This window comes from Suncus etruscus, chromosome 6 (genome assembly GCF_024139225.1).
Source record: "Suncus etruscus isolate mSunEtr1 chromosome 6, mSunEtr1.pri.cur, whole genome shotgun sequence".
NCBI lineage: Eukaryota > Metazoa > Chordata > Mammalia > Eulipotyphla > Soricidae > Suncus > Suncus etruscus.
In genome coordinates, this window is record NC_064853.1 from 49,175,546 (window position 1) to 49,202,040 (window position 26,495).

Consider the following 26,495-nt stretch of genomic DNA (forward strand, 5'->3'; position numbering starts at 1 on the left):
TATTAACAAACAGCTCTGAATTATTTTTAGTTAGACTAATGTTTGCATTTATAATTTATGATCTGTTCCTGTACAATTAATGAGAATGCTTTCACCCATAGGTTACTTTACTTTAACTATAAAAATTATTTTTCTCTCCACCTCCACCCTGCACATTACCAGATATTTGAAAAAATTTTGGCTCTTTTCTTTGCATAAACACAATACTACTGGAGAAATCTCCATTTGGGGCACCCCCAATACTCACAGAGAATTTTTGAGGATAGGGTGGGGACACAGCAGGTTTGTCACGTTACAGTCACTTAGGCTAGGCTGATGTAGGAACGAGTTGGTTCGAGGATGGCTCTTGTCTTCTCACCCACTGCAGGATTTTCCTAGAGGTAGCCTGTTCCACTCCTCTTCAGGCTTGGAAGAGACTCTGACCTCAAGTCCTCTTTTTTTGTGACTGAGGGTGGAAGGTGAGAGTGGCCGTGGCCAGTTAGTGCAGGTTCAGAAACTTCTAGGAAATTTCCCATTTCCTTTTTCAGGCCATTCATCTTGATGTCTTCCTGGTTTTGTTAGCCAGATGCCTAAAGGTGCCTGCTCGTCACACCACCTCAAGCCTGATTATTTTCCCAAAAGAGGGCTTTGGGGTCCCCTTACTAATTTTAAGATTCCCTGTTTGCACGGGGATTACTCCTCAAGCAGAGAGGAAATTTATCTGTTTGTATTTCATGCAAAGCAAACTGATGCCATGACATAAAAATGATATTAAAAGGTGCTAGGAAGAGAGAAAAAGCAAATGTTACTTAATTTTGCACAGAAAATTTTAAACCTGATTATTGTCTGGAGGCTTTTACAATACGATTTTTTATATTATTATTAATTCTTTAAACCATGACTATATTCATAAAGTTTCTTGTGATACACTTATTAATATTTTTGGCAGCAAATAAATTTACGTACAGAGAGTAGAAGTTTGCTTATTCTTCTGGACTCAGCTTAAAGCAGAAAACATATTAGACACCAGCAATTTTATTTTACAAAATTTTCTGGCAGACTTTAAACTTTTAAAAAAAATTTACAATTAACAATTACTATATTTTTAAACACCTTTAAACTGAACCTCAATATTTTAAATTTTTGATTATTTTCTTTTAAAACCTTTATATATATTTTTAGCTGTTTATAATACCTCATTATTATTCCATTTTTACCCAACAACATATGAACACTATAACATGGTTTAAAACATTCAAACTTCTTTTACACGAAACATTGGCTAATTCCTGAGTTAGAGGCATTTTAATAATAATAATAATAATAATCCGACTTAATCTGATAGTTTCTTTCTTGGTACACCTTCTTAGTTCCTTTTACACATTTTTAAATTTTTTTCTTTTTAACTTCACTCTACAAATTTCCTTCAGTTTTACCAACTGGCTACTCTTTTTCAGAGTTTTTTTTTTTTTTTCCCAGTATTAAATTTATATTTTTTTTCATTTTGCATAACCACATATTTTTTACATAAATAATATTTGATATATTTTATGTATTTCATGTTAAAATTCCTATATGCCAGATTTGACAAAATTTTTAGACCAAAGCAAAACATAAGTTTTCTTAAAAGTATTTTAAATTTACAGTCTAGAGAAGTTATAGTTTTTAAAGTTTGATCCTTCCACTTAATTTTAATTACTTTATTTTTCTGAACAACTTAGTACATTATTCAAAATGGTCTTTTGTCTTTAACTATTTTTAGACATAGCATTTTGCAGTTTCTAAAAATTTATTTTACAATTTCTTTTTCTGCTTTATAACTTATTGAGGTCCAAATGAGTTTACTGCAAATATACTCTGTTTATTGATGGAAATGCCAAATTTATGACAGTGTTCAGAACATATTATATCTTAAATTCCAGTTTCAAGTTACTTAGGCTTTACAAGATGCAACTTCAGCAAATGAGAGGTAGGTATCATAACCATTCAAGCACTACAGTATAACTTAAGTTATAAAAACCTTAGAGATATTAAATATGACTAATTTTACCTTAATTTTAAAAAGGTCTGCACTTTATACAAATACCTAAAACTTTTATTTCTTTTATTTTTCTCAATTAGAAAACAAATTGCTAGAATTACTTTTATCTGACAGGATCAAATTTTTCTCTATTACACTTAGTAAAGACAGTCTAGGCATTTTTACATTAAGACCTTAAAACCACATTAAATTTCATATTGTTATTTAGATTTAGGTATTTCAACAATATTAAGCGTTCACAAGATTAACAATATTATTAAAATGCTAACCACAACATTTTTCACACAGTTTTGGCCTCTTAAAATTAATATTATTTTTAACAGAAATAGAAATATAAAAATTTGTATTATTCCCACATTACAATGCTGTTGGAACCTGTTTCTGAACTGATTGATAATTTCTTAGAGTTGGTGAAATTCCTTATGGCAGGTGGCATTTTCCAGTTTGTATTAGAACTTAGTTTCATCAGAAAAGTTAATTACAATAATTTGCAACATTTTCCACCAAATTATTTATTCTAAGAAACCTTTAAGTCAGAGGAATTTTTCAAAGAGATTTAAAGACCCAATTTTTCCTTCTGGACTCCCAGCCACTCCCAATTTAAACCAGGGGGGGAAGGGAGTTTGGTAAGTTTTCCTTTTTAACTGACTAATTTCTTAGCTTCCCAGCCAGAAGCAACAAGACGGCAGCTCTCAAGATTTTTCTGATTTTTACCTTTTTGGCTGAGGTGTTTAGTCACAAAGTCCAGCCCCTCAGGACAAATTTAAGTCCTGCTGGCCACCAAAGAGGCAGAGTTTGCGACCACCACCTTGCCCTGTCCCTAACAGAGCCTGCCTTGAAATACAAAAACACAACGAAACAGAAAATAACAAGGAAGTATAGAAATTGCCACTTAACACCAATTTTTGCACCTCTGGGAAGTTCGCCAGCAAGAGACCTTGGACTGAGCAGTTTGAGCCTGCTCCGTGGTTGACTGAGAAAAGGCAATAGATAATAACAATCAAGAAATCAATTATCACACAGATTCCCCACACATTCTGCCAAGCACTTCACCACTCACACTGACCGGTCTTCACTCTCACTTTAAAATTTACAAATTTCTTTTGCTCTCTGGGCCATGCCCAATGAACTCCACACCTCTCCAGGACTGGGAGGGATTTTTAACTTCCAGTTTTGAAGAGAGAGATAAGAGAAAATGAACCAGAGAAGTGGAAAGCCAAAAAATAAAACCAAAACTAAAAATGAGATCAAAATGAAATCAAACCAACCTGAAGGATCTGCGAAGGGCTCACGCCCACTTTGGAAAGCCCGGCTGGGACTTGCACTGATCCTTGGAGCTCCGTGGAGTCTCCTATGTTTGGAGCCAAGATTTCTGTTCCCTGCCGAGGAGGCTTCACCCAACCTCCTCCCTGATGAGAAGGGCCCCTCTGGCCACTTCTCCCTAGGGCTCCTTAATAAAACAAGTCACACAAGACAAGGAGAAACAACTCACACAAAACAGTAACAGACAGACAGACAAACAGAATCTGACCTAGGTCCCGATACTTGGGCAGTTTACAAATGTATACCCCACTAAGGGTCATACATACAGAAGGGCTCCCGAGCGTCCTCGGGATCCCCAAACCTCACTGAGGCGTCCCTCAGATCTGTGACCTGCGGCCCTCTAGACACGTCTGTCAGCCGCCACCGAGAACCCTCACGGGCTCGTACGGCAGTCACACTGCCCACACCAAGTGCACATTTTACCTCCTAGGCGCCGGTGTTCTCAAAACCCCGAGGTGAAGCGTTGATGTCCCTGAACAGGCGTGAATATCTCGCTGGGGCCTCCAATGTTAAGTCCAGGAGAACGATGCGCCGTTCAAAGACACCAAGACCACAGTCTCATGCAAAAACAGGGGGTTTATTTTCTTACAAGCATGCAGGGGCTGCGCTAGAATCCAGCATAAGCTAGAAACTGCCAGCCCTGAGCCATGAGCTTACAAGCTGTATATAGTATTTCAAACAATAGAAAGGTACAGTAGATTGGCTTTAGGAAGTACATGACATCTGGCATTTGCTCAATTACATTTTTGCAAGGTACAGGTGCAAGCTTACAGGGTTAACATGACCAGGTTAAAACCATGTAGGAACAGAAAGAAAGTTAAACTATAACTGGGTCTACACGTTCCCACAATTGTGAAGGTAGGTGAATGATCAGGAAACTTAGGGGAAACTTAAGTTCCCAGAATTGTGAAGGGGGGTAGGTGATTAGGGCAGTTAGCAAATCCAGGGGAAACTTTTCCTTTACAATGCCAGGGATTGAACCCAGGTTCTCATACCTGTGACACATAAGCTCTATGGCAGAGCTACATTCCTGGCCTCCAGTGGAGCTTTTTTCAAAGTTCTCTATTTGAGTTGTGCATCATATCTGGTTTGATTTTGGTCATTTAAAGCTTTGTTGAAGGCTGGAGCAATAGCACAGCAATAAGGTGTTTGCCTTGCACGCAGCTTATCCAGGATGGACAGTGATTAGAATCTTGGCATTCCATATGGTCCCCCTTGCCTGCCAGGAGTGATTTCTGAGCACAAAGCCAGGAGTTAACCAAGTGTGACCCAAAAAACGAATAAATAAATAAATAAAGCTTTGTTGAGGTGTAATTAGAATACAATAAACTACACATTGGTTTCTTCTAAATATTTTTTGGGGGGTCACACCCATTGGCGCTCAGGGGTTATTCCTGGCTCTGTACTCAAAAATCGTTCCTGACAGGCACAGGAAACCATGTGGGAAACTGAGAATCAAACTGGAATTGATACTGGATTGGTCGCGTGCAAGGCAAACACCCTACTGCTGTGCTATCTCTCCGACCCTCTTCTAAATATTTTAAAGATACTTTCTAAAGATACTTTCTAAAGAAAGTTTTGGCTTTTGTTTTTATTTAATTTGCTTTAAAAAGAAAGTACCTGGGACTGGAGAGAGACCTAGAGTGGGTAGGGCACATGCCTTGCCTGCAGCAATCCAGTTTAAATCTTTTCTATCTTATATGGTCCCCTGCGCACAGAGCCATGAGTAAACCCTGAGCACCGCCAAATGTAGCTCAGAAACAAATAATTATGACTGAAACCCAACTACAAGCATGCTTGTAATCACGGTGCTTAAATAAAGATATATATATATTTTTTAAAAAAAATCAAAGTAATGTCTAAACTGGGAAATTAATTTGAATTTGTGGGGATTCATTGTTGTTGTTGTTGCTGTTGTTGTTGTTGTTGTAGCATAGTAGTCATTTTTTGGACGGTGGGGTCCTGAGATCAAACCCAGAGCTTCCTATTTGTGATGTGCTCTTCTACTACCTAACTACATTTCAGCTTTAGTTTTGCTTATTTGGTTTAAGCTCATCTATTCTTAGAAGGACTACCATCTAGTATAGTAATATTTTGTTTTTATGGGTGTTTTTGCTTTGGGACAAAACTACTGTGTTCAAGGTAATCTTATGCAGTGTTAAGAATCAAACCTAGGTTGGTAGCATGCAAAGCAAGTGCCTTACTAGCTGTACTGTCTCTCATAGTTTATAACCTTGTTTTTATTTTTGGGCCACACCTGGTAATTCTCATGGGTTACTCCTGGCTCTGCAGCAGGGATCACTCCTGACAATGTGGGGAGCCATATGGGATACTGGGGATCAAACCCATGTTGGCTGCATGCAAGGCAAGCCCCTTACCTGCTGTATTAGCTTTCTCAGCCCCAATTCATAAACTGCTTAAAGAGTAGAATCCTTTAAAAATTCCATGCAGGGGCTGGAGAGATAGCATGGGTAGGGCATTTGCCTTGCATGCAGAAGGATGGTGGTTCAAATCCCAGCATCCCATTTGGTCCCCTGAACCTGCCAGAAGCGATTTCAGGGAGTAGAGCCAGGAGTAATCCCTGAGCGCTGCTGGGTGTGACCCAAAAACAAACAAAACAAAACAGAATTTCCATGCAGGCTCCAGGGAGAGAGCTTAAAGGCTTGAACCCATGTTTTGTTTACTAGTACTAGGAATTTAGCCCAGGGTCATACACATGTAATGCAAACAATCTGCCTCTGAGCCACATCCCTGGTGCCATGAGGTCCTCAAGCACTTTGTGGCCCGCGCATAATTATTTTTAATGAGCTTTCTTGTAGAAAGGAGATATGTAAATAGAGTACAGAGTATACTTTTTTTTTTCAGCCATCTTCTCTTCTCAAAGACAGTCCCTACTGTATCTCCTCTTGACACCTAGGTTTCCGTGGATTGTGTTTGAAAATCATTGGCACAAATAGAAGGTTAATAGATTAGGGAACAATGAAATTTATGTTTTAGGAAAATAATTATGAGTAAGAGGAAAAGAAATTATGTGTTGAGATAAATGTGATGTGCTACGAGTGTTGTTTTCCTCCTTTATTCCTTTCTTTGACCTGTAGGACTACCCCACCTATACTATCCTTGGTCAGAATCAGTACCAGACCTGCTACCCGAGCTCCAGCTTTGGAGTCACAGGCCAGACGAGCAGTGATACTGAAAGTACCACGTTAGCAGCAGCCACATACCAGACAGAAAAATCCAGTGTTCTGGTACCTGCACCTGCCACACAGAGACTTCCCTCTGGTAAGTTCCTCAGCTCCAAGAGCTCCCACTATAAGGGTCCTGCTTCCTCCAGCAGTCTATGGCAGATGTTGTCTGAGATAGCCCAATGTGCCCAACATGTGTGTATGTGTGTGTCTGTGTTTTGAGGTACTCAGGATCACTCCTTAAAGCCAGGTTATCAATGCAGGACAAGTGATTTACCACTGTACTGTCTGGCTCTTGCAAGCGATTTTTGGCCTCACTATAGCCAAATGTGCGTGAGCAATGCAAGTCAATGTGTAAGAATCACAGCAAGATGAGGGAGTGTGCAAACCCTTGGTCACATCAACATCAACTGGGAGAGGAGGAAGAGAAATAGCACAGCAGTAGGGCTTTAGCCTTGCATGCAGCTGATCCAGGAGGGAAGGTGGTTTGAATCCCGGAATCCCACATAGTCCTCCAAGTCTGCCAGGAGTAATTTCTGAGCACAGAACCAGGAGTAACCCCTGAGCGCTGCCAGGTGTGACCAAAAACAAAAAAACGGGAAGATGGGGAAATTTAGAACTCAGAGTCCAATATATAAGTGGTATGTACGAATTCACCTCTATGTACCCATTTTGGGGAGTGAAGGGAATGATGCTTCACAAATGGTGCTCAGAGCCATTCCAGCAATTCCCACCAAATGTGGGACTCTTGCAGTGTCAGGGACCCACCCAAGACACCTGGGTGATTCTCAGGGACCACAAAGCACCAAATTCCAGTGATTTGGAGTCTCCAGGATTATACCCAGCAATGCTGGTGGCTCTGTGGTACAGGGATTAAGCCAGGGCCAGTCACATTTAAGGCACACACCCTAAATTGTGTACCATCTCTTTGGCTCCCGTCATCTCTTTCTTTCATTCCCTCATAAATTCTTTTTTCTTTTTATTTTGGTTTTTGGGTCACACCCCACAATGATCAGGGGTTACTCCTGGCTCTATACTCAGAAATCGCTCTTGGTGGGCTCGGGGGACCATATGGGCTGCAGGGATTCGAATCACCAACCTTCTCCATGCAAGGCAAATACATTACCTCCATGCTGTCTCTCCAGCCCCTATAAATTATTTCTTAAAGAACCTTTTTCTAATCCCATACCATTTTCTTTTTTTGTTTGTTTGTTTTTGGGCCACACCCGGTGGTGCTCAGGGGTCACTCCTGGCTGTCTGCTCAGAAATAGCTCCTGGCAGGCACGGGGGACCATATGGGACACCGGAATTCGAACCAACCACCTTTGGTCCTGGATCGGCTGCTTGCAAGGCAAACGCCGCTGTGCTATCTCTCCGGGCCCCCCATACCATTTTCTAGTCTCAGTTTTGCCCATTTTCTCTCTCTCTCTCTCTCTCTCTCTCTCTCTCTCTCTCTCTCTCTCTCTCTCTCTCTCTCTCTCTCTCTCACACACACACACACACACACACACACACACACACACACACACATTTGACAATGAAAAATGAAACCTTTTTGGCTATTATATGAGGGTGGGAGTATCTACTAATAGCTAGTGAGCAGAGACTTAACTAATTATCCTACAGTTGCACCAAACATTCCCTCACAGAAAAACTGAGGCAAATGTCAGTTATGCAAGTTAAGAAATGTTGATCTTGGGCCAAAGTGATAGGATAGTGAGTAGGGCACTTGCCATGCATGCCTCTGACCTGATTTCAATCTTCAGTCCCATATATGATCCCCTGAGAATCACCAGGAGTGATCCTGGCATGCAGAGCCTGATGTAGGCTCAGAGCCAAGTGTGGCCCAAACACACTACCCCTCATCCCCCCAAAAAAGAAACGCTGAATTAGACACTTGATTCAGATTTACATAGTTTTTTTTATTTAAAAAAAAAAAAAAAAACCAGGCCCGGAGAGATAGCACAGCGGCGTTTGCCTTGCAAGCAGCCGATCCAGGACCAAAGGTGGTTGGTTCGAAACCCGGTGTCCCATATGGTCCCCCGTGCCTGCCAGGAGCTATTTCTGAGCAGACAGCCAGGAGTAACCCCTGAGCACTGCTGGGTGTGGCCCAAAAAAAAAAAAAAAAAAAAAAACCTTCATAATTGTGTTTAACAAGGGAATCGAGTCTGCAGGTTCTAATTGATATTACTGGTGCTATTGATGTTTAGTGTGTGTGTATACACACACACACACACACACACACACGTACACACTTTCATAAATTGCTTTAGTATAATATGTTTCTCCACGGAACTGGAGAGATAGTACAAGGATTAAGAATGCCTGTCTTGCATGTGACTGATCCATGTTTGATTCCTAACACCCCATATGGTCCCCTGAGCCTTGCCAAGAGTAAGTCCTAAATGTGGGCAAGCGCCAACTCTCCCCCCTTCTCCAGCCTTTATTCCTGTTGTAAGAATTTTCAGGACAGATACCCTAGTGACTATCTTCCTTTCTGTTTCTTGTAGCCAGATTATACATCTCAATTTTGCTTCCCAGGAGATCCTTCTGCAAGCCCATCTTTGTCCCAGACGACACCAAGTAAAGATGCTGATGACCAGTCCAGGAAAAATATGACTGGCAAGAACCGGGGCAAGAGGAAAGCTGATGCCAGCTCTTCTCAGGACAGTGAATTGGAAGTATGGGAAGAAACTCAAATGAGTTACTTCATTTTTTTCTTTTGTCACCTTTCTTAAATTTATCAAACACATATCTGAAACATACCAAAATAATGGTTCTGGACTATATATATTCTTTAATTACAATTGCTTTATCCACTGTAATATCTCTCTAACCCACTTTCATTTAGTTTTAACCAAAAGTATTGGAAAAAATTCTGAATTCAAGTAGTTGCTAACTATTTTCAGGACAAAGTTTCCTCTGTCTTTCAGAGGAGAGTAGTACAGAGCGTTATATCCACAAAGTAGAGGGTGTTACAGTTCTTATAATAATGTTCTCTACTTTAAATCTTTCAGTAAAAGGACTAGAAAGCTCTAGGACAAATTTCTATGAAACGTAGAATCATTTGGATCATTTGTTTCTGAGATTAGCACTCTTATTCTGTGTGATTTAGCTCTGTTGGAATTTATAATATCAGATATTGGGCTTCAGTTATTTTTCCTAGGGCTTACCCCAGTAGTGCTCAGTAACTGCCAGTGCAATGCCTAATGGTTCTAGGAGTGCTGTGTGGTGTCGGGGATTGAAATTAGAACTTAAAACTGCTTAATAGGAACTAGAGAGATAGCACAGCAGTAGGGCGTTTGCCTTGCAAGCGGCCAACCCAGGACCAAAGGTGGTGTGAATCCTGGCATCCCATATGGTCTTCTGTGCCTGCCAGGAGTGATTTCTGAGCAGATAGCCAGTAGTAACCCCTGAGCACCGTCAGGTCTGACCCAAAAACCAAAACCAAACCAAAACAAAAAACATGCTTAATATATAATAGGCATGAGCCATTTCCCCATTCTTCGACTTCATCATAAAAAAACTAGATTAGAAAGTGAGGCCCGAGCGGTAGCACAAGCAGTAGGGCTTTTGTCTTGCACACGCTGGCCTAGAACAGACCACGATTCAATCCCTGAGCATGTCATATAGTCCCCCAAGCCAAGGGCGATTTCTGAGCACATAGCCAGGAGTAACCCCCTGAGCATCACCAGGTGTAGTCCAAAAACAAAAACAAAAAAAGACTAGAAAGTTATACAAATGGGAATAATTGTTTTTGTTTTTTTTTTTTTTTTGGTTTTTGGGCCACACCCTGTGACGCTCAGGGGTTACTCCTGGCTATGCGCTCAGAAGTTGCTCCTGGCAACATATGGGGACCATATGGGACGCCGGGGGATCGAACCGCTGTCCGTCCTAGGCTAGCGCAGGCAAGGCAGGCACCTTACCTCCAGCGCCACCGCCCGGCCCCATTTTGTTTTGTTTTGTTTTTTTTTTTTTTTGGTTTTTGGGAAATGGGAATAATTGTAGAGATTTTACTCATTTAATTTGTTTTATATACCCTATTTCTATAATGTGATCACCTGGTAAATGGGATAGGAAAGTGGTCTGGAAAGATAGTACAGAGAACAAGGTGATTGATTGCCACTAGGGATGTTATTCACAAGAGCACTTTATTTAATTTTCACATATTTGGAGAAAATGTAATTTAGTGGTGGGACTTGCCTTTCATGTGTGAGACCCTACGTTTAATTTCTGGCACCACATACATATATTTACACAAAAATCATAATTTTCACACATCTATAAATTTTCTGGTTTTACATGCTACTGGTTTCTTGTTTTATTCCCCTGTGAGAGAAAAGGCTGTTCATTTATTCTTTTTTTTTATTTTCCTTCCTCAGCGGGTATTTCTGTGGGACTTGGATGAAACCATCATCATCTTCCACTCCCTTCTTACTGGATCCTATGCCCAAAAGTATGGAAAGGTAACTTGAGTCTTTCTCCCTTGGTTGTGAATGACCCTCTCCCAATTCTCCGGGCAAAGAACCGAAATTACTTTCTCTGCCACCTCTGATTTTCACTTTTTTTCCTTTGGTTTTTATTTCTGTTTTTGTTTTTGCAGTGCCAGGCATTGAGAATAGGTCCTAATTGCTTTACCATTCAACTATATCCAATATCTAGTTTTTCACTTTTTATATAAACTTTGCCTGATTATTCACTCAGCAAGTCATGTAAGGGCAGAGACTAAACCTAGGACCACTGTTACAAGTTTAATTGGACTAGGAAGAATCAATAGCTCAGTGGGTTAGAATGCTGTCTTGACATATGTGAGTCTCTGGTACATGCATCAAACATAATCCTAGAAGCCTCAGCTGTTTATGCCTTTTGTAACAGGTGATTTCTGATTATAATGCATATGAACCTCAAAGGTGAAAAATCATGTACTACACTTGAAAAAAATGCAAATACCCTGGCCAGGAAGTATTCCAGCAAGTGTGATGTGCACAGGCACCACAGCTAGGTGTGAGTGTAGAACCCCATTCAACAACAAAAGGAATGGGGAGAAGAGAAGGAATTTTTTTTTTTTTTTGGTTTTTGGGCCACACCTGGCGGTGCTCAGGGTTTCTCCTGGATGTCTGCTCAGAAATAGCTCCTGGCGGGGCCGGAGAGATAGCATGGAGGTAAGGCGTTTGCCTTTCATGCAGGAGGTCATCGGTTCAAATCCCGGCGCCCCATATGGTCCTCTGTGCCTGCCAGGAGCAGTTTCTGAGCCTGGAGCCAGAAATAACCCCTGAGCACTGCCGGGTGTGACCCAAAAACCACAAAAAAAAAAAGAAATAGCTCCTGGCATGCATGGGGGACCATATGGGACATTGGGACCATATGGGAGATTCGAACCAACTACCTTTGGTCCTGGATCAGCTGCTTGCAAGGCAAACGCTGCTGTGCTATCTCTCCAGGCCGAGAAGGAAATTTTTTGAAAATTTAATACAGCAATTGAATTTGTTCAAGAATATTACTATAGGGACTAGAACAATGGTACAGTGGTTAGGATACCTACCTTGCTTGTGTCTGTCCTACATTTGATTCCTGGTACCATATGCCGTCCCCCAGGAGTAATCCTGTGCCCTTTGTGCAGAGTTAGGAGTAAGCACTGAGTACAACTGGATATATATATATAAAGAGTGGTATTGTATAAAGAGTAAGTATAGGAATGAAACTTAAAGCAGAATAGAGGGGCCAGAGAGGTGGCGCTAGAGGTAAGGTGTCTGCCTTGCAAGCGCTAGCATAGGACGGACTGCGGTTCGATCCCCAGTGTCCCATATGGTCCGCAAGCCAGGAGTGATTTCTGAGCACATAGCTAGGAGTAACCCCTGAGCGTCAAACGGATGTGGCCCAAAAACCAAAAAAAAAAAAAAAAAAAAAAGCAAAATAGAATCTCAGGCGTATATATTCCAAATACTGATCTGTTATTAAGTCACATTTTTGTTGAGTGGGGAGCATCTTTTAAGTACTCAGGGGCCATGTGGTACCATAGATCCAACTCATGGCTTTGCAAATGCAAGTCGTTTTCTGAGCCATATCTCCAATCTCTCAAGCTTTTTCTTATTGTTTGGTCTGGGGCTGTACTTAGGGCTTACTCCTGGCTCTTTGCTCAGGGATCACTTCATGCAGGTTCAGGGAACCATTTGTAGTACAGGGGAATGAACCCCCTATGACTAGCCATGTGCAAGGCAAGAAAGAGCCTTACCTACTATACTGTGTGTTGGATCCCCATAAGTCCATAAGTCTTTTTTTTTTTTTTTTTTTTTTAATTTTTGGGTTACAACCTGGCATCACTCAGGGGTAACTCCTGGCTCTGTGCCCAGGAATCACTTTTTTTTTTTTGGTTTTTGGGTCACATCCGACAGCGCTCAGGGTTTACTCCTGGCTCCCTGCTCAGAAATCACTTCAGGCAGGATCAGGGGACCGTATGGGATGCCAGGATTCGAACCAATGACCTTCTGCATAAAAGGCAATTGCCCTACCTCCATGCTATTTCTCTGGCCCCCAGGAATCACTCTTGACAGGCTTGGGGGATTATGTGGGATGCCAGGGAATGAACCCAGGTTGGCTGAGTACAAAGCAAACGCCCTACCCACTGTACTATCGTTCTGCTCTCCCCCACCCCCAAATCACTTTTAATAACCCAAGTTAAGTGTCTTACATAGGGGCCGGCAAGATGGCGCTAGAGGTAAGGTGTCGGCCTTGCAAGCGCTAGCCAAGGAAGGACCGCTGTTTGATCCCCGGCATTCCATATGGTCCCCCCAAGCCAGGGGCAATTTCTGAGTGCTTAGCCAGGAGTAACCCCTGAGCATCAAATGGGTGTGGCCCGAAAAAACAAAAAATAAAAAAAATAAAAAGTATCTTACATAGCTGGTTATATTCCAGGTGTATAAAAATAAGAAATAAAAGAAAAGTTGGGCCAGAAGGTTGGAATGTCTGACTTACATATACGGACCCTAAATTGAATTCTTAGCACCACATTACTATTTAACATAGTCTCCCCACAAAAGAGCATCCACGAAGATAGGTTAAAGGTGTACAGTGCCTACCTGACATGCTTGGTACCTCAAGTTGGATCCCTCATTATACATGGACTCCTGAGTACCATGGGCTGTAGTCCTAATGCCCTTGGTCACTGACAGGTATTTGACCCCTGGACATTACTACATGACTGTGCTTGCATTAAACCATCTGCACAGCCTGACAAGTATTGCTGGGAGTGGCCCCAAGATACCTTGAGCCTTCAAAATTAAATAAGTAAAATGATAAAATTTGGCTTGTTTAATTGTACCACTGGGTGTGGCCCAAACCCCCCCCAAAAAAACAATTAAATTACTACCAGATTCTAATTTTTAGCTTATGTGAGTAAATTTTATTAAAACATAACTGCTTCCTTTGCTCCCTTTCCTCTCTTACCAGTTCTTTTTTATTGTTGTTAAAATTTTTGTTAGAAATGTTTCAATAGGGGCCGGAGAGATAGCATGGAGGCAAGGCATTTACCTTTCATGCAGAAGGTCATCAGTTCGAATCCCGGCGTCCCATATGGTCCCCCGTGCATGCCAGGAGCAATTTCTGAGCACGGAGCCAGGAAAAACCCCTGAGCACTGCCGGGTGTGACCCAAAAACCAAAAAAAAAAAAAAAAATGACAAATCTTAAAAAAAAAAAAAAAAGAAATGTTTCAATTGGGGTCGGAGAGATAGCATGGAGGTAAGGCATTGCCTTGCATGCAGAAGGATGGTGGTTTGAATCGTGGCATCCCATATGGTCCCCCAAGCCTGCCAGGAGCAAGCTCTGAGCATAGAGCCAGGAGTAACCCCTGAGCATTGCCGGGTGTGGCCAAAAAACAACAACAACAACAACAAAAAGAAATGTTTCAATTAGGGGCCGCAGCAGTGGCACAAGCTATAAGGTGTCTGCCTTGCGCACACTAGCCTAGGACAGACCGAGGTTTGATCCCTTGGGATCCCATATGGTCCCCAAAGCCAGGAGTGATTTCTTTTGGTTTTTGGTTTTTGGGTCACACCCAGCAGTGCTCAGGGGTTACTCCTGGCTCTATGCTCAGAAATAACTCTTGGCAGGCTTGGGGGGACCATCTGGGATGCCAGGATTTGAACTATCATCCTTCTGCATGCAAGGCAAACTCCTTACCTCCATGCTTTCTCTCCGGCCCTTACCAGGAGTGATTTCTGAGCACATAGCCAGGAATAACCCCCGAGCCTCACTGGATGTGGCCCAAAAAAACAAAACAAAACAAAACAAAATTTCAATAGACTGTTAGTATATCTAGATGTGCAATTATACAATATAATGTATCTATTTAGAAAAGTATATAAAATATGGTATATATACAGCCTCTGCAGTCTTGAATTATTTGTTGAGATTATTTTTGGTGCATGTGTGTGTTGTTGAGATTATTTTGAGTTGGAGTTTTCTAGAAAGTAATAAGGATGCGTATTATTGCACAACTCCAGATTCCTATAGCTGATGAAACACTATTGTGGGCTTGTGTTGTTTTGGCATTTGCCCTAAATAATTCTGAAATTTTATAGATCAGAATTAGTGCTGGAGTGAAAACTCAATGGCCAAGCACTACCTTGCATGTATAGGCCCTGAGTCAGATCCATTGATTAGATAGTTAATACATATTTACACACATGCAATATAGCAAGTGACTTTGCATAAGTAGTAGAAATGCATACATAAATATGAAGGAAATTTTCCACCTGCTGTCTTCCAGGATCCAACTGTAGTGATTGGCTCAGGTTTAACAATGGAAGAAATGATTTTTGAAGTGGCTGATACACATCTATTTTTCAATGACTTAGAGGTAAGTATTTAAAAGGGTTTCTATGCTTCATCGAAACATTTTTGGCTCAGTAACTATTGTAACTCTGCTTATTATATTTATAGGAAATGTGGTTAAGCAGGGAGAGTATGGAGAGGTCACTCAGGGCACTTAAATATATACTGCCCTTCAGGAATAGTGACTAAGTTAGGTCCCACACTCGACATCAGGACCTCAATTTTATGGCCTCAGAAATTTGGAGGAAAGGAAATTGTGTTTTTTTTTTAAATTAGCATCGTTAGAAGTGTAGTCAGCCTATTAGCTCTAAGGAAAATGCAGCTCATTGGGCAAAAGACTGACACATGAACTGATGTTCCAGTTTATTCAGTCATTTTAAATAACAGACGTAATTTAATAAATGTACAAATAGTGGGCTTAATAATTTGTACTTTGTTTTGTTTTTGGTTTTTGGGCCACACCTGGCATTGCTCAGGAATAATTCCTGGAGAGTTCAGGGTGCCATATGGGATGCTGGGGATCGAACCCAGGTCGGTCACATGCAAGGCAAGCGCCCTATCTGCTGTGCTATTACTCCAGCCCAATTATTTGTACTCTTAATTAGAAATTGGCTATCCAATTTTGCCTTCTTAAACAATAATCTTTGGGACTTGCTCTCTCAAGCTTATGTTGTCCTTTAACCTTTTTGTTTTGTTACCTGGTTTGGGAGCCATACCCAGAGGTACTTGGCTTTGCACTCAGGAATTGCCCCTGGTGCTGCTCAGAGGACCCACGCAGTCTTGGGTTATCTGTGTGCAAAGCACATGTCCTACTTGCCATACTTCCTAGCCAATCTTGAACACTTACTTTGCTTGCATTTTTCCACTGATATGAAGCCAATGTTCTCTCTTGACACATATTTCCTTTCTCTTCTCTCACATCTTTAAATACTATTTGATTCACACAGACAAAAAAAAAGATGATCTTCTGATGTCAGACCTATAAGTGGTTGCTCTCGCTTACTGTATTTTATACATTTTAATTGTTTATCTTTATGTTAACCGATGCCCAAAATAATCTTATAGTTAGATGTAAGGAAAATCAGAAAAGACTTAGAGAGTCTTGGTGAAATAGTTTTTATTTGCCATTTGACTTCACCTTTGAGGTGAACTTGGTATAGTAGAAATAACATACACTTAAAAGTTAGAGGGCAGTCTCTTTCTTTCCTGGGAGCCGAGCCGGGAGGTCCTGCCAGCATGGCGTTTGGCAGCCCTCTGCCATGCCGAAGGCTGCTTTAACCAGGCCTAGGAAGGGGTGCGGGACATGGGTCACCCCAGCACCCCTCTACCTCCTTCCTCCGGTACTCCAGGGCTTTGCCTGGCCACATGGCTGGGCAAGCCACCAAGGTGGGTCCCTTGGAGGAGTTTATTGGTTTTCATAGGCTCTCCCCAAATTCCTCCCGGCTCCAAAGGGAGGGTCTGGGGCAGGGGCTGTGACCTTCCGGCCTTCTGGCTCTGGAAGGATCTCTTTCCTTCGTGGGAACCGAGCCAGGAGGTCCTGCCAGCATGGCGTTTGGCAGCCCTCTGCCATGCCAAAGGCTGCTTTAATCAGGCCTAGGAAGGGGTATGGGACATGGGTCACAATAGGTTATGGCATTAGGACTTATCAGGGAAGTTTCCTTATTAATCTTGTCCATTGTGAAACTGTGTGGGGGCTAGTGCCCCCTCACGGAACATTATAAAAAAAATATGGATATCATTGTGTTTCATCTGCTTGTCATTATCTGAACGCCGTCTAGGCACTCGTTTTATTCCTTTACTCCCTCACTCCCATCTCTTGTTACCCCACATTTAACCATTTTCTGTACTAATGATTTTTGTTTTGGCCAAGGTAGATTACATATCTTTCACAATAGTTTTTTTGTGTTTGTGTGGTTTTTTGGGTCACGCCCGGCAGTGCTCAGGGGTTATTTCTGGCTCCATGCTCAGAAATTGCTCTTGGCAGGCACGGGGGACCATATGGGACACTGGGATTCGAACATGGCCTCCTGCATGAAAGGCAAACAAACGCCTTACCTCCATGCTATCTCTCCGGCCCCTCACAATAATTTTTGTGTGGAGTCTGAAGCTTCAGCAGGCAACGCGTCATGGCAAGGTTCCGTGCTGTCGGCTTTTTGACCAAGATAAGTTGAAGATGCAGCCTCGGCAGCCCCCCACAGCCTTCTTTCTCCTTCCTCCCCATCCCCAGGGTTATTCCTGGACACCTGCTCAGGGTCCCAGCAATTGGTTTCCAGGGGCTGGGCGGTGGCGCTAGAGGTAAGGTGCCTGCCTTGCCTGCGCTAGCCTACGAGGGACTGCGGTTCAATCCAGTGAGGTGCAATTTAAAAGAGACCCCAGGCTTCCTTGTTCCTGCAAGGGGCTGGGAGGGGTCTGCTGAACTTTCAACTTCCAGCAATTAGGAAGCAAAAGCCTCTCGGGGAGTCGGAAGCTTTAGCAGGCAACAAGGGGAGGACATGGCTCCATGCTCTCTTTGCTTGTCCAATCACAGACCAAAGTGGTATCTTGGAAACACCCCCAACCCTCTTGACTATTTCTAAAACATAAAAGGGTCACGTGTATCTATCTCCTTTGTATATCTCAGATGTATTCCCTTAACATCTATAACTCTTGTCGAATATCCTCATATAGTGACAATTTTGCCCACTAGATTTGTTATTTGATTGTTTGATTTTCCCCCTTTGAGATCTGTTTTATAAGCAGTTCTGGTAGAAGAGTATCGCTGTATAGATTTCATGTTTGTACTAAGTTATGGGGAATTTTGGACTTTATTCGTTGGCCCCCAGATGCACCAACAATATCTTGTGGCATTTCTTCTCTTTTGCATAGGCACATTAAAATGGGAAAATAATACATATGCAAACAAGTTCTTATCTAATAGAGATGGGAACACAAATTTGGTAATGTAATTAGGCCTTTTACCCTGAACATTGGCATAATGATTTGGCTCAGGCCTCAGAAGAATGGGCATCGCCCACACACACCTGAACAATGGATACCATCTATGGAAACAACCACAATTGTCTATAACATTACCAGCATCCAAGCCTCCACCAGGGAAGACCTACCACTGCTTTGGCATTGACTTACTCCAAAGAGTGCTCCCAACACCCAGGCGACTCAGCAACAGTCTGCATGCAGGGCAGATCACTCTGCATTTAATGGTATGCTGAAACTAGAGGATGCTCCACATCAGCCTGACATCGATGAAAGAAATGCACAGAATCCAGAGTCTTTAAATATAAGAATCTGATACCAACAATAGCTAAAGTGTGAAAAAGTTTCACCGGAACCTTGAGAATGACTGGTGTTGGACGAACTGGTATGACTGGAACCCAGAGTCTGTCTTATGCCAATAAACTTCTAGAGAGAGGCCTTTTTGTAATCAGGTCAAGGAGTTTTTCTCCATTTTCTCCATTTTTCTGGACCTATGCAAACAATGGTGATTCCCACTATCACACTTTTAATATATTTTTTTACTCTTATCCTTTAGGGGAAAAAAATACAACTTACTGAACTTAAAAACAAGTAACTATAGTAGAGTGCCTGTCTCGAATACAGGCAGGGGATGGGAAGGGGGAGGGGGTAATGCTACACTGGTGAAGGGAGGTGTTCTGGTTATGACTGTAACCCAAATATGATCATGTTACTTAAATAAAAATATATTTAAAAAAAAAGTTAGAGGGCAGGGCTGGAGAGATAGCATGGAAGTAAGGTGTTAGTCTTTCATGCAGAAGGACGGTGGTTCGAATCCCGGCATCTCATATGGTCCCCCGAGCCTACCAGAGGCGATTTCTGAACCTAGAGCCAGGAGTAAACCCTGAGCACTGCCAGATGTGACCAAAAAAAAAAAAAAAAGTTAGAGGGCTAGAGCTAAGTTCTAGTAACTGTTTATATAGCTTAGAAGTGGAATGTGTTGCTGGGACACAAAGGTGAGTTTTAACAGACTTGTCACTTAATGTTATTTTAGTTTTCAACTACATGCGACATACTTATTTTGCATATAAAAGCCTTTTATTTTGTAGTGAAATTTTAAAGGTAGATATTACATAAACACAAAGGAATCCTGTTTCTTTTTAAACGCCATCTAGTTCTACTCGACAGACAGTTTCCCGACAAGTTAAATTTTAGGGGTCTAGATTTCTGTCCTTTTTGTCTCTATCCCAGTGCTTTAATGTTTCTTCAACTTATCATATTGATAAGTTAGAGCCTCATAGTTTTACTCACAGACCTTTATTACAAACCTGTTATATGCCAGTAATTGTTGCCAAATTGTATTTGTAATGATTTTCTAGCCAGAGTCCTCACTCAGGACTGAAAGTTCTGTGAAGAATCTGACTTGAATGTTCCTGCCCCCCAGGGTCAGTAGTTCTCAACTTCAGGGGGCATAAGAATCACTTGGGGAGCTTATAAAATTGAAAATTCTAGGACTTCACTCCCAGAAATACTGAGTCCAGGCTGTCTGGGGTGGACCCAAGAATACACGCTTTTTAAAGCTTCCCAGAGGATTCTGCTGCCGGCGGACATCACAGCACTGCCTTAGTCGTGTCAGTGAAGTGACTCAAACCAGGCAGTAGGTGGATTTTAATAGTTGCTTGGTGTGGAGAAAGGACCTTGGATTTGAATGAGCAGATTCAGGCCTCAGCCTTTCCTTTCTACTACTTGCTTATTGTGTGGCTTTGGACATCTAGAACATGAGGACATTGACCACAGTCAGTCTCTTTTAGGATAAATACTTTTAGCTCCTAAATTTCAATTTATACATTACTGTCCCAGTCTTTCTCAATTTTAACACTGTCCTCTTTCACAGATCATTTAATCTGCAAAAAAGTTTGGGATAGACTAGATTACAGGGGGCATAAAGGGGGATATAAAATACACAAGAAGCCTGTGTGTTAGGACTTACAGTCTAGTCTAGTGTATGACAAAGACTCCTTGACATTTACGTGAGCTCAGAATAACGTGAACTATTGAGGGGCTAATAGTCTCTCATCCTCCACACATGAGAGGGACCACGCATACTTTATCATACCACTAGTTTCACAGTCTTTTCAGTTTGTTATGGTCAGTGGTACTCTGCTCCCTGGACTGAAACAGTGTGATTTTTCTCTTTTTTAACAGGAGTGTGACCAGGTACATGTGGAGGATGTGGCTTCTGATGACAATGGCCAAGACTTGAGGTGATAAAGCAACAATAATCAGTACACCTGTAATGCACATGGCTAGGTTCAGAGTATTAAGAAATAGTCCGAAGATAGGTTATAGTTTATTAACAGAGATAGAGTCAAACATAGTTCATGATGATAAGGCTCAGGGACTGGAGAACATGCTAAAAGAGAGTACAGGGATTAAAGGTGTTTGCCTTGTGTGCAGCTGGAACCCATTTTCAATCCCTAGCACTCCATATAATCCCCCAAACTTCACCAGGATTGATCTCTATTCACTGCCAGGTATGATGAAACCTCCCCATGCCACCCCACCCAAAAAAAAGATAACTATAGAAGACATGGAGCCCAGGAAAGAAAATAATTCTGATGATTGGAGAGTAGATGGGGGGCAAAATGAGAGCAGTAGAATTTGAACATACCTCAAAAAATGAGTACAAGTAATGAGATGAGAAAAGGAATCCTCAAAGCAAAGAATGTACTAGATTTTTCAGTCAGGAAGATAGTGCTTTTAGATTAACTGTCCTCTTAAGAGATCAGTTTTTCCTTTTGAATTAATAGTCTATATGATGTTATTCTAATTATTTCTCTTCTATATATATTTTTTCTCCCCTCCCTCTAGTGTGGCTAACCAGTAATGCCTATCATGTCTTTTCTTTTTTTTTTCTTTTTTTTTAATTGTGGCCAAAGTGAATTACAAATCTTTCACAGTAATATTTAAGGCACCTAGTGACAATGAATGAGGGGCATTCCCACCACCAGTGTTGTCACCCCTGTTCCCAGCATGCATCCCATATCTCCCGCCTTTACCCCCCATAATGCTAGTATAACTGGTCCCCCTTTGTACAGCTTGTTGTAGATTGGGTATTGATTCTGTTGTTGTTGACTTTGGATTTGGTGTTCATGTCTAACCGTTTTTTTATCTCCACTAAGTATTCATACGACTGTCTGGTCCTGGTATCATCCATTTTCCCCCCTCAAATTATGAGGCAGAACAAGATGATTCCAGTAATGCAGTTCTGTTGGAGATATAAGAGAAGAGAAATGTCTTTTCTTATATATAGAATCTTACACAAAGGACCAGGGAGGGAGCTCAGATGCAGGAGTATATGCTTTGGTCTCCAACACTGTTTGGTTCCCCAAGTACCCTGCCAGGTGTAGCATAATAACTTTTGATTGAACCAGGTTCTCTAATTCTAGCTGTTTTGGGGCCACACCAAGCAATACTCAGGGGTTACTCCTGGCTCTGTACTCAGTAATCAGTCCTGGTGAGTCTTGGGACCATATAGAGTGTGGAGATTAAACCTGAATTTAAGACAGGCTTGTTCAAGACAAGCACCTGATCCACTGCGCTATCTCTCCTGCCCCCACTTGTTTTATTTTGGCAGTGCTGGGAATTGCAGTGAGGCAAGCACTAAACCACTGAACTGAATCCCTAGCCCTTTGGCAGTCTTTTGGGAAGAGGTAGGGAGGAGGAGCCAGCCACCTGGTGGTGCTCAGGACTTAACCCTGGTTCTGCACTCAGGGATCATTACTGACAGGTTCAGGTGACCATATGGTTTGGTGTGCCAGGGATCAAACCTGGATCCACTATGTGGAAGACAAACAACCTGACTGTTATTCTATCACTGTAGCCCCCTGACAGTCATTTTAAAATTATATCTTTAGGGGCCGGGCGGTGGCGCTGGAGGTAAGGTGCCTGCCTTACCTGCGCTAGCCTAGGAGACGGACCGCGGTTCGATCCCCCGGCATCCCATATGGTCCCCCAAGCCAGGAGCGACTTCTGAGCGCATAGCTAGGAGTAACCCCTGAGCGTCACCGGGTGTGGCCCAAAAACCAAAAAAAAAAAAAAAAATTATATCTTTAGGGCCAGAGCCATAGTACAGTGGTTAAGGTACTTGCCTTGCACACAGCCAACCTGAGTTTTATCCCTGGCACGTATCTGGTCCCCCTGAGCACTGCCAGGAATAACCCCTAAGTATCACCAGGTGTGGCTTAAAAACAAAAATAAAATGACATCTTATGAAGTAAAATTAGTGAATTCTTCATAGCCATTATAATTGTTTATTACCTATTTCTGTATATCATATTGCCTCCCTCCAATTTTAGCTTAAAACAGTCAATATTATTATAAATACCTATGCTAATTCCCTGTAGGTTAAGAACTTGAAAGTGGCTTAGGTAGACATTGGTCTATGACCCTGAAATCAAACTCTTGTTCAAAGCTATGATCATCTGAAAGGTTGATGGGCATTGAAGGACTTCTAAGCTTCACATGTGAGAAGCAATTGCCCCAAAGCCTCACTGCCTGTGCCTCTGTGTGGAACTTCCTGAGTGTTCTCATGTGCTTGACAAGTGCTCGAGGGAAACCTAGTCTCTGAGGTCTCCACATTTCTTCTTACATTCAAAGAACCAAAGGAGATAAATAGCAAGGAACTTACAGCTTCCCCCATGATCCCAGAACACTTAAGAAAACAGATGAGGGACTGGAGCAGTGGTGCAATGGTAAGGTGTTTGCCTTGCACATGGCTGACCTAGGACGGACTGCGGTTCGATCCCCTGGTGTCCAATATGGTCCCCTAAGCCAGAAGTGATTTCTGAGCGCATAGCCAGGAGTAACCCCTGAGCGTCACCAGGTGTGGCCCCCCCCAAAAAAAGAGAGAGAGAAAGAAAACACATCTGTGACAAACATTCCAGTTATCTTACTAGTGTTTTGAATGTGTTCCTTTCCTTGTTTCACATGCTTATTCTTTTTTTTAACTTAGGTGCAATTGTGTGCATTATTGTATGTATGCAAACAAGTTTATATATTAATTTTTTCCCACTCTAGGACATTCTGTCATGCATATACATGGTCTCCCAAGCTCCCATTAAGAGATTCTGGTATTGGAATTCTTCTATGTATGTGCTCCCTCCTCTTTATTCTTTTTTTGAGGGATATAATAAAGCTCAGATAAAAGACTGGAGATATACTCTAACAATAAAGAGACTGAGGGGAGAAGAGTCCTAAAACTATTAGCCTTGGTGTCAAATGCCTGGAATAGGACAACAAATCCCAGATGACATTCATCTAAAGCCCCTTGAAGAGGAAGTTTTAATCTCCAACCTTCACTCTTTTTGCAGCAACTACAGTTTCTCAACAGATGGTTTCAGTGGCTCAGGAGGCAGTGGCAGCCATGGATCTTCTGTAGGCGTCCAGGGAGGTGTGGACTGGATGAGGAAACTTGCTTTCCGCTACCGAAAAGTTAGAGAAATCTATGATAAGCATAAAAGCAATGTGGGTGGTAAGTATACAGTACAACTGATATGCTGTTCTTTTTTGCTTCTCACAGTCTCTTTTCCAAGGATTCCTTAGACATCCTGGCAGTTGTGAATTTGTGACACAATGACTTTTATGGCTAATTATTCTTATTGATGTGCCATGGTTTACAGAGTATAGATGTTATTATTTCATAAGCATTAAACCGTTTTGTGTAAGTATAAACAGTACTGCCATACCATCCCCATTATCCTAAAGTTCCTTCTCCCACCACCTTTCCATCCTCATTTCACACTTCTTTGTTGTTGTTGTTGATATTGTTGTTGTTTGTTTTGGGGCCACACCCAGTGACAACAGGGGTTACTCCTGGCTATGAGCTCAGAAATCGCTCCTGGTTAGGGGGACAATCTGTGATGCCGGGGATCGAACTCAGGTCCATCCTGGGCAGCCGCATACAAGGCAAACGCCCTACTGCTGTGCTATTGCTCTGGCCCCCTCAGTTTACACTTCTGTTTGCAGTATCCTGGGGTTTATTTCCATGGGGGACTGTCTAATTCCTTGCTTGTCTTCTTTTTGTGTGTGTATTGATTTGGGACCATAACCGGTGATGCTCAGTGGTTACTCCTAGCTCTGCATTCAGGAATCACTCCTGGATGGCTCAGAGAACCAGGTGGGTTGCCAAGGATCAAACCTGGGTCAGCCATGTTTGGGCAAGAGCCCTACCTGCTGTACTATCTCTTTGGCCCTGCGTGGTTTGTATACCTCATAAGAGTAAGATTATCGGGGCCGGGCGGTGGCGCAAGAGGTAAGGTGCCTTGCCTGCCTTGCCTGCGCTAGCCTTGGACGGACCACAGTTCGATACCCCGGCATCCCATATGGTCCCCCAAGCCAGGAGCAACTTCTGAGCGTTACTGGGTGTGGCCCAAAAACCAAAAAAAAAAAAAAGAAAGAGTAAGATTATCCTGTAATCCTGTATTTGTCTTTTTCCTTCTGACTTTCTTCATTTAGCATGACATCCTCAAATGTTATCCATCCAGTTATAGCAAACTGCAGTATTTTATCTTTTCTCATAGCTGAGTAATATTCCATTTTATATACCAGTTTCTTTATCTACTCATCTGTTTTGGGCACTTGTATTGTTCCAGATCCTGCCTATTATAAATAATTCTGCAGTGAACAAAGTGTGTGTTTTAGTGAGTTGTTTTAGTTCCTTAGGTTTGGTGCCAAGGAGACTGGAGTGATAGTATAGCAGATAGGATGTTTGCCTTGCACACAGCACCTACATGTTTTTTGTTTTCAAATATTATAATGCAGACCATTCTTACTGGAATGAGATAATATCTCATTGTCATTTTGATTTGCATTTCATGCAAATTATACATTCATGCTTTATATGCTTATTGAACATCTTTATTTCTTTTTTTTTTTTCTTTTTTTTTTTTGGTTTTGGGGCCACACCCAGCGATGCTCAGGGGTTACTCCTGGCTGTCTGCTCAGAAATAGCTCCTGGCAGGCACGCGGGACCACATGGGACATCGAGATTCGAACCAGCCACCTTTGGTCCTGGATCGGCTGCTTGCAAGGCAAACGCCACTGTGCTATCTCTCCGGGCCCTGATGGGGTTTCTTATTTATTGTTGAGCTTTGTGAGTGGTCTATATATCTTAGATATTAGTCTTTTTTTTTTCAGTGTTAGATATGTGAATATTTTCTCCTTCAAAAAGTATTTTTCAGGGGCTTGAGTAATAATACAGAGTAAGGCGTTTGCCTTGTCTGTGGCCAACCCAAATTCTATTCCCAGTACCCCATAAGTTTCCCAAGCCCTGCTGAGAACAGCTGGATATGACCCAAAAAAACAAAACAAGGAAAAAAGTATCTTTACTTCAGTCCTCTATTTTGTTTACTGAGAAACTTTCTCATTTATTTATTATTTATTCCCATTTATTTATTTATGCTTTGGTTTTCTTGGCAAGTGGGATTGTCTGAGATTCCTCTGAGATCATTATCAGCACAATCACATTTTAACTATGTATGCGAGTTTTTTTTTAAACTATTTTAATTGAAACCCTTTGGAGAGGAAGTTGCATTTTTCATGGTCTTCCTGTTTAGCACACAACTTTGCAATTATAAGAAAAGATAATTGGGTTGATGTCTTCCAAATGGGGATACAAGTACAGCACTCTTGATGGGCACAAGAAGACTCAGAGCAAGCACCACCAACAGGTTATGCATTCTTAGGCAGCCCCCTTTCTCCCTGGGCATTGGTGTTTTTTTTTTGGTTTTTTTTTTTTTTTTTGGTTTTTGGGTCACACCCGGCGGTGCTCAGGGGTTACTCCTGGCTGTCTGCTCAGAAATAGCCCCTGGCAGGCACGGGGGACTATATGGGACACCGGGATTCGAACCAACCACCTTTGGTCCTGGATCGGCTGCTTGCAAGGCAAACGCCGCTGTGCTATATCTCCGGGCCCCTGGGCATTGGTGTTTAAGAAAGAAATTGGAAGAATACTTTTGAGGGATGGATCCAAGGATCAAACCCAGGACTTCACAACCCCCAGTCCTAGAAAGAGAGTAGAAAAAGAGTTTCCTTTAATTCTTGTTATAAAGTGTTTAACGCAATACTGCACAAAGTGTGGCACCCAAGTCTGTTGACTGTTACCAGTTGGTGAAAGAACTTGAAG

The 26,495-nt window shown here is 41.9% G+C and overlaps 1 protein-coding gene across 2 annotated transcripts in view; it reads left to right on the plus strand.

Annotated features, from left to right (window-relative positions):
- Nucleotides 1–26,495, plus strand: part of EYA3 (EYA transcriptional coactivator and phosphatase 3) — a 109,979-nt gene that overhangs the window by 69,701 nt on the left and 13,783 nt on the right. For both annotated transcript variants that reach the window (XM_049774772.1, XM_049774773.1), the window contains 6 exons: nt 6,442–6,625; nt 9,070–9,209; nt 10,911–10,994; nt 15,294–15,383; nt 20,516–20,574; nt 23,683–23,843. In XM_049774772.1, coding sequence (XP_049630729.1) covers nt 6,442–6,625; nt 9,070–9,209; nt 10,911–10,994; nt 15,294–15,383; nt 20,516–20,574; nt 23,683–23,843 — 718 coding nt within the window. The remainder of the gene's footprint in view (nt 1–6,441; nt 6,626–9,069; nt 9,210–10,910; nt 10,995–15,293; nt 15,384–20,515; nt 20,575–23,682; nt 23,844–26,495) is intronic.